The following is an 8,877-nucleotide window of genomic DNA, read 5'->3' as shown; positions in this document are numbered from 1 at the left end:
ACGACTTAGTTAATAATCTTTCGTTTCATACCTCTGACTACTCATATAGGGCTGAGGCATTTACCCTGAAAGATTTTAATTCTTTTTTTTTCTCTCTCTCTAAAAAAGAAAGGATTATCTTAGCTCCTTAACTAATTACTTATCATATAATAAAATATAAATCAGTGCTGAGAGCCATATCAGTAATGTCAGTTACTCCTCTTGACATGCTTCATTTTCTTCTTGGTATCATCTAATATAGTTCTATGTCTTACCTTTTCTTTCTAAGTTGAAGTTCCAATTCTTCGTGTCTTGCCCCATGTGAAACCATTGCCGAAATGTTCTTTTCTAGGTCAGTCTTTAGGTCATCTAGGGTTATTTTGCTTGATTCTCGTACTTCATCATATTCTTCACGTAATTCTGTCCTTGTAGTTAAACACAAAAAAAGTTCCCCCCAAAAAGAGAAAAGGTTTTCACATACATACATATATCCATACATACATGAACATGCTAACAAACAAACAAACACTTACACATAGTACTTTGGTTGCCAACAGTATTTTGCTTTACCTTTATCTATCAACAGTACAAATGTTGGAAAGAAAATCAGCAACAATCAAGATGTCCTCTACATCTGGTGTATTATGGAATACTGTACAACTTACATAATCCAAAAGTATATCAAACCTGCAACTATTGACCATCTCCTCTTCAGCTGTATTAAGTTCTTCCAACCGTTTTCTAAGTGAAGAGATAACATCTGTCCTCGTTCGAAGGCTCTCTTCCCTATCAGACTGCATCTCCAGGAGGCAGTTCTCTAAGCGACTCACACTTTCTCCTGAGTTCTACAGTATAAATAGATAAATGAATATATATTGTTAGGGGAGGGGCAGAAAATCAAAATACCATTAAAAACCTTAAATTCAAGAAATGAAAGAATGTAGTTACTGACCTAAACAGTCATCTGAATATTCTTTTTGCCAAATTTGTATATTCTTTTTTAAGTGAAGAGAGGAAGTGAATCCGAAAAAAGACCAAACATTATCCACCGACACCAATATGTTGAACTTACTGACACTGTGGTTTTGTTTTGTTAATTTTGTATACAAATTAAATGTCTTTGGAACACTTAAGTCATCAAGGAATCAATTACCTGATCTGACCTGTTTACCTCATTTCTTGACTTTCTACAAAATATTAAAGTTAAGTTAAGTTAAGTAAGTTTATTTACCACCCTGGCTATCTGCTCAGGCGTGGGCAATCATGATTACAGTTTTACATATATCTGACATTGTACAGTAGTCTGTAACTACTGTAGTTGTACAAGGTAAAATATAAATATAAATCATACATCATACAAAAATTATTACTTACATATGCTTTTGCCACTGTGTTTGAATAACACTGTTATTTGCATACGGGAGTTATCACATAGTAAATTTAGGGTATAGTACGAGTATATCTTCCAATGTATCAGATGAAATGAAATATTCACATAGTTCTTTATACCTCATGTTAGGTGGTCTGAAAGGCTGTATCACATGACATTCCGAGATATAGTGCTCAAGCATTCGTTTGTTTTCTTCGTTACACAGTCTACATCTAGATTCATCTGCACTTCTTGCACCGTGCAGTTGCCAGTAACATTCTGTAACCTAAACGTATTCTGGCAATAACCACGTCACACTGTCTGGTTTGACTTCGGTGCCACCCATAGGAAGGCTTGCCATCCCTATACTGATCGTAGTGCCTTATGGTACAGCTTTCAGGCCTTTGAGTGTTAATCAGATCTACTAGTTTTTCTTATGAGAACTTTTCAATATATGTGCAACCCTAGCAAGAGGCATCCCAAGATCTATGTTCACAATATCGTTGCTGCAGGCTTCTTTCGCCAATTTGTCTACGTGGTCGTGCTTGCGTATGCCAACATGAGATGGTATCCATACAAACTGAATGTTAAAATTACGCTCTGTTGCATGGGTTACGTTACGCTTAATGCAACTCACAATTTCTTCATCGCCACCTGCTTTGAAAGAATTTAGCGTCCGAAGAGCACTTTGAGAGTCACAGAAAACTACTCCAGAGCCCCTAGACATTAAGAATTCCGTTGCGAGGAGTATACCTGCCAGCTCCGTTTGTGTAGTGCTGGCCCAGTTTTGTATTCTCATATTAACTTGATGTTGTAGTAAGCCATTTTTGTATACAGCGCAAGCACAACCAGCTTTGTATCCAGACTGTACGGATCCGTCGGCGTAACACTCATATGCATCATCACCCATAGATTCTGTGTGTTCCGTTACCTTTGCTAGCGCAATTTGTTTCAACACACAGTTATGCACCCTGTTTTTTTGTGGTAGACATGTAAGGTGCACGATCAATGTTGAATTTTTCCATGGTGGAATGGAGCGACCTTTTGGTATTTACTAATTGGAACATTGAGTTTTATAATGTTCATGGAGATTTTGTGTATCAGAGGGCGCGCGTGTGTGTGATTTGTCACGTCTACTTGCGTGATTTTATGTTGCAGTTGTTTTTGGAAATCTGAGAGATACGAGGGTTCCCTCAGAGCTTTGACCCCAAATATGGTGGAAATAAATATTATTCTATCAGAAATGGATGGTAAGTTTAATTCTGATCTCATGTTTACTATCCTTGCTGTTCTCGGGTCCCGAGGATAATCCTCATAGCTTCATTTTGCACTACCTCCAAACTACCTATTTCTGATTCCTTACACTGCAACAAGTGCAGTGCATGGTAGTCTACAACTGACCTTATAAAAGCCAAGTAAAACAGTCTAGCGAGCTTAACATTGATGCCATGTTCTCTTCCGACAAGAACTTCCAAAGGTTTCAATCTCTCCCAGAGTCTCTTCTTTAGAGAGAGGACCAGGTCTGCATCATTTACATTCACCCCGAGATATTTATACTTGTGGCATATGTCAAGCTCCTGGTCACCTATGCGAAAAGTGGGTGGGGGTATGATACATGGGTTTAGAGCCATTGTTTTCTCAGCGGAAATGACTAATCCACCACTCATGTGCCTTTGCTGTGATTCTGTCGAGAATTATTTGCATCCTCACTTGTGATGATGCTCTGACGCATATGTCATCAGCATAGCATATAATGGATTCACCATCCCCAAGTGGGATATCTGCCACCAGCTTGTGCATGAGGACATTGAACAGCATAGGGCTGAGAACTCCTCCCTGTGGCGTCCCAAGTTCAAAAGACTGTGAAGTGGAACTTCTCACTCCCTGAACAGGACACTTGCAGATCTGTTCGAGAGATACATTCTAATCCAGTTCAATATCTTACCCGGATCCCAAAAGCTTACTAATTGTTCTAGGATAACTTCTCTGTTTGCAATGTCAAAAGCTGACTGAAGGTCAAGAAAAACAGTGTGCTTCCCTGGATTAGAGCTTGAAAAGTACTCTGCAAAGTAGTGTTGTGTGCTACATCCGATAGAAATCCGTACAGTCTGTGAGATAATTTACCTTGTAACCTGTACCTGAGTCTGTTCAAAATTATCCTTTCTAGAACTTTGCATACACATGAGGTTAATGAAATTGGTCGGTATTTATCAGTGTTTGATTTCGGTATAGGGATGATCAGACTGCGTGTCCAGGAGCCAGGCAGAATACCTTGTGACAAACTTAACCTGTATAGGTGCAAAAGGGGATTACCAGGTACCTGAGCTATAAGGCGGAGGACACTATAGGTAATTCCATCCTCACCTGGGGCGGACGCTTTTCCTTTGATCAGTGCATTGTTCAGTTCCCACTTAGTAATCTCGGCAAAGTCTGAGGGGTCAGTATCAGAACATCCAATCTCAATGGCAAATTTGCGTGCAATTTTAGATTGACTAAGGTGATCCTGAATATTTGTGGGAAGTGAGCTCAATTTGGACGCTCCAGCCCATTGACTAAGGAGCATATCTGCTTGTGCAAGAGGACTATGGAACTGGGGGGTGTTAGTTGGTTTGCCTGAAATTCGATTAATTTTTTTCTGGACCTCCGACATTGAGTTGTTATTGTTAATGCTTTGTAGGAACTGTTCAAAGTGTTCATTTCTGAAATGAGTTTTTAATTCCGTAGGTTTTTGTTAGCCTTAAGAAATTCAATAAGGTTGTCACGGGTATTATCCTGCTTGTAGATATCATAAAGCTCCTGAACTCGCTTTTGTTCCCTTAATAATGTAGGGTCACCGACCCACTTAGGTTGTTTGCAGCGTTGTGAGTTGCTGTTCTAGAAGGTTTTCTTTGGACAGACCCAAGTGTTGTAGTAATCAGTGACCACTGTTGTCATGTCCATGGAAAATTTATCAACACTTGTTACTGTGTAATCATTGTACCAGTCATAGATACGTGATTTAAAGTGATGCTCAAGGTAAGGGGGATAGAAATTTTGACCCTATTTGTTTTTGGTGACTGAGTATTATCAACAGCGTATCTCGTTACTATTGCAAAGTGGTCACTGATTAGCTCTGTTGCAAGCATGCTTCTGACGTTTCCATGCACAAGATCCCTTCCTATTACATAATCTAGCCTGCCCCCGCCACGTGAGTTTGCCTGTCTGTATCATATACTGTCATAGATCTGTTGTTCACAAAATGTCGGAACTCTTCGCCATTTTCATTGCATTGACTATCTCCAAATGTATAACGTCTAGCATTAAAATCTCCCATGCATATTGTGCCGTGATTCTGAAAGTTGGGCAGTGAATCAGTCTGAAACTTTCTACACCTTGCGTATACATTGTACAGAGAGAAAAACCCAGAGGCTGTTCGAATATGTAAATGCTGATACTGCACATTATTGTCATTAGATTTCTGCACCAACTTATGCGGTATGGTGTCACTGACATAAGTCAATAGGCCTGTCATTCCTGTGTTCGTATAGGAGTGGTAGCCTCTAATTCTAGGGGCGGTTTTTATTTAGTGACTGATGTGAAGGGCTCTTGTAAACAGATAACGTCAACATTATTGTTATGAATATAGTAAAGCAAGTCATTAATTCTACGGTTGACACCACGTATATTCCATGAAAGAAAAGTAATTGTTTTCTTGTCCCCCATCACACCCTATGTTTAACTGATTGGTCAAATTTCTGTTTGATGAAACTCTTTAGTCTGCATATTTCTTGTACTGCATTACGTATTTGTGTTGTATCTTCTTTATTTATCTGTTTGCGCGCTTTCCGCGTATTGATACTATACGCATAATCCGTACCTGATAGCATTTTCTGAGTGATGTCCCACAGATCGGCCGTTTCCTTCGCATCTTCGTCAGCGTCATTTTTACGGTCATTGTCGTCACTGTTTTCAGATGGTCCGCCGTGCGTAATAATAATATCAGAGACCTCATTCGTATTGTCAGCATCACTAACATCATCAGAACGCACGTGCGTAATAATAATATCAGAGACCTCATTCGTATTTTCAACATCACTGACATCACTAACATCATCAGAACGCACATTTTCCCTGTCTACACGATCACTTTTGTTCTCCATTATCCTTTTTTTCAATTCAGCAATCTCTTGCCTGATGCTTTTTTTCATTTCAGCAATCTCTTGCCTGATGCTTCTTATTTCCTCGGCCGTATCCATGTCTTTTTCACCAATGGTTTCTCCAGTGGCACTGTTTCCTAGGATGGGGAATCCCCCTGGCAGTTGCGGGAATTCCTGTGGGTTGGTGACGTCACGCGGCCCAGGGTGGGTGTGTGTGGCTGGGCTGGGCATCGCCACTCCGCGGTCGATGGGTACGGTCGGGGCAGGTGGGGGGGGGGTGCTCGTGGCGGTTTGTGGGGGCAGTTACGGTGCCAGGCCGTCACACCTTCCGCTCTGCACCTGACGCACCTCTTCACGATGGTGGCGGCGTCCTCATTGTCGTTGTCCTTTCCGTCGTTTCTTGCAAGGCAGTCCTTTGCCTGGTGAGCTCCTGCACAGACAGCACACGCTGTGTCCTTCCTGCAATATTTAGCTACGTGGCCATAACCTTGACACTTGTAGCAGACTACAACCTCTGAGCACCACGGTCGAATGGAGCTCGGCTCTATGTATCTTCCAAAGAATTGGTACTCTGTAGGTGGCGGCTGTTCACCGCTCCATACAATGATGAGCCTGTTCAAGGGTTGTCCGTCCTTATAGATCCTCCGGGCTTTAAAAACGCCCGGAAGATGCAGTGCTTCCTCAGCGGCCGCCTCCTTCGGAAACCTGGTAACCAGGTATTCCCCGTATTTTTTCTTTTAGGCTGAAACTCGTCTTTGTTCTGCAGAGAGATCCCCGCAAAAGTGCCATTAATCATCAGGGCCACATATTGTTGTTGTTCTCGTCGTACATAGACGTAGCGCGAGGATATCCATCTCCCCTGCACCATGTCTAGCGGGCCTTCCTCTTGGAGGGGCGGCAGCTGGCTGACCTCCCTCATCCACCTTATTTTATTGACGGAAGTCGTGTCCTCAGGAAAGGCCAGTCTAATGTACCTCTCCCGGGGGGCGATGGGTTCGCGCTTTTGGGTCGTTCCGTTTGCTTTCTTGGTCAGGTTGCTGGTGTTATTCGGCATGGTTTTCACTTTTTTCCTTCTGGTCTGAACGAGTTGGAATCCCTCGTTATCAGCATCAGGGTCGGCAGTCGAATCCACATCGTTCACATCCCTATGTTCGGTGGAATCAATCCCTCCCATAGAGTGGAGGGTTGAGGGGGTGGTAGTTGGCACTGGTACTGGGGGGGCATCGAGCACGTCCCCACCCTCATCCATGGTAGGACAGTGAGGGGGTGGTTGTCCCGTCCGCTTCTTGGGTGATTAATTCCCTGCGGTCGGGCGCGGGGAGGGTGCGAGCGCCAGGTCAAGTGCTGTCACACATACATTCACCAGGTCTCGCCAACGGTCGTTGGTACAGCACCCTGTTACCTTAGCATCACACTCAGTATTCGTAATTTTTACTAGGCACTGTTTTTTCTGGAGTCCCTGACCATAATATCCGACACAATTTGGTGTATGTACACACACACACACCACGCACACTCTGAGTATAAGGACAACCCAGTTGAGGGGGTTTATCCCCGTAAAATCGTCCAGAACACAGGAGAAATCCTGATGACGTCCTGCTTTGGTGTTACTAGGCTTACAACTGTACAAAATATTATCATTATTACTAATACTACTTTCACTATAATATTAAGAGCAATAATAACAGCATTATTAGAATAAAAACCTTTAATAAAGGGGGGGGGGGGAAGATTTATTACTATCATAATTATTACTACTACTATCATCATCACCATCATCAAGGGGCAAATGCCGACGGGGGCGCATGGCCACATCCACCCTTTGCTTCCAACTACGAGGGTCCCTCATGGCGTGTATCCAGGTAGGCCCTCAGCCCATCTCTAATTCCTCGCGACAGGTCTCGTCGAGCTGACCAAGCCATGACCTCCTGGGTCATCCCACAGACCTCCTCCACCCAGGGTTGTCTCGCAACGAAACAAGCTGATGGGCAGGGTCATCCATAGGGAAACGAACTAGGTGCCCATATAGCCTGAGTTGGTGATCCTGGATTATGCAAGTAACAGGTCTCATGCCAGTATCACAGTGTGACCGCTGGTTGGACATGTGGTCCTGCCAACTGTACCCCATGATCCGGCGAAGGGACTAGTTACAAAAGGCATCAAGACAAGAATCCAAGACACTGGATAGCGTCCAGGTTTCGCTTCCATAGAGCAAAACTAGCAGTAACGAGGCCTTGAAGACATGTAGCTTGGTCCTTCTGCATAGGTACTGACATCTCCAAATGCTCTTGTTGATTGAGTTCATGGCTTCTGTTGCCAGACCAATCTGTCTATTGACTTCTTGGTCTGACAGCCCAGACATATGGACTACGCTACTAAGATATGTAAAACTCTCTGTAACTTCAACATCCTTGACTGAACGAGTTCCCCTAACAGGCCCCCAAAGTCCTGAATCTTGGTCTTGGTCCAGGAGACCTCTAGGCCCAAGGGCTTCGCCTCATTGTATCAAGAGCCACCACCAGTGACTCCAGGGACTCAGATAGGATAGCAACATCATTGGCAAAGTCAAGGTCTGAGACCTTGATATTGCCCAGTGTTGCACCACAATGACTTTGGCTAGTAGCTCTGCCCATTATCCAGTCCATGCAGGTGTTGAAAAGTGTTGGTGCAAGGACACAGCCTTGCCTCACCCCTGAATTAACAGGGAAGAAGTTCAACGGACTCCCACCACACTTTACAACACTTTCAGTACCAGTATAAAGGCTTGCTATTAGGCCAATAATCTGCGTTGGAATTCCCGAGTCTCAGGATCTCCCATAGCGATTCGCAATGCACCAAGTCAAACACCTACTTGAGGTCGATGCACAGGTATTGTGACATCGCTTGCATCCAAGCTAACTGTTGGAGGGTCTACCTGGTACAACTGCCCAAAATACTCAGCCCACTACTACTACTATTATCATTATTAGTAATATTATCATTACTATAGTGACCTGTTTTCGTGATCTCTCTCACCTCACATATCAGAAAAGCCATGTGTGCCTTCTCTCATAGTAGTTCCACTGTCCTCAGCTGAATCCAACAGGTCTACAGCCGTGACAATGACAAAGTGACCTTAGAACACGCAAATCCCACCCTTATTGCTTGTAAACAATTCCCATACTGTTATTTTGTTGTCTTTGTGTACAATTAAGTGTTGTTTATACTCAAAATGTTCCTCAAAAAATGCTTATTCTGAATCACTAAGTATGTTACTGCTATCATTATCGACATTCAAATGTCTTTATGTTTTGTTAATACTCAGCAATTTTGTCTCTGTATCTCGAAGCTTTTTAGTCTTGTAAACACCATAACTCTCTTCTTACACCCAACTGTATAGGTACTTGTTACATA

At 42.9% G+C, this 8,877-nt stretch overlaps 1 protein-coding gene and 2 pseudogenes across 1 annotated transcript; 2 read left to right on the top strand and 1 right to left on the bottom strand.

The window, feature by feature from the left end:
* LOC119582191 overlaps positions 1-8,877 on the top strand; it is a 119,012-nt pseudogene that overhangs the window by 60,122 nt on the left and 50,013 nt on the right.
* The window catches only part of LOC119582224, a 40,613-nt pseudogene that overhangs the window by 23,420 nt on the left and 8,316 nt on the right, over positions 1-8,877 (top strand).
* On the bottom strand, positions 46-8,772 carry LOC119582213. Its single transcript, XM_037930447.1, has 3 exons — positions 8,500-8,772; positions 667-824; positions 46-404 (listed from the first exon to the last, which is right to left on the bottom strand). The coding sequence occupies exons 1-3, from the start codon at positions 8,518-8,520 to the stop codon at positions 251-253; spliced, it is 333 nt and encodes a 110-aa protein (XP_037786375.1). The 5' UTR covers positions 8,521-8,772; the 3' UTR covers positions 46-250.

Source organism: Penaeus monodon, chromosome 2 (genome assembly GCF_015228065.2).
Source record: "Penaeus monodon isolate SGIC_2016 chromosome 2, NSTDA_Pmon_1, whole genome shotgun sequence".
NCBI classification, from domain to species: Eukaryota; Metazoa; Arthropoda; class Malacostraca; order Decapoda; family Penaeidae; genus Penaeus; species Penaeus monodon.
The sequence above is the reverse complement of the archived record's forward strand: the minus strand, read 5'-3'. Positions and strand labels throughout refer to the sequence as shown.

Bases quoted from the DNA above. Each gene is read 5' to 3' on its own strand.
- LOC119582213 (XM_037930447.1), bottom strand. From the start codon at position 8,520: ATGGCTTTTCTGATATGTGAG. The intron at 825-8,499 runs GTGAGAGAGATC...TTTATACTGTAG, and splicing joins TGGCTTTTCTGATATGTGAG to AACTCAGGAGAAAGTGTGAG. The intron at 405-666 runs GTTTGATATACT...TTTAACTACAAG, and splicing joins GAGATGGTCAATAGTTGCAG to GACAGAATTACGTGAAGAAT.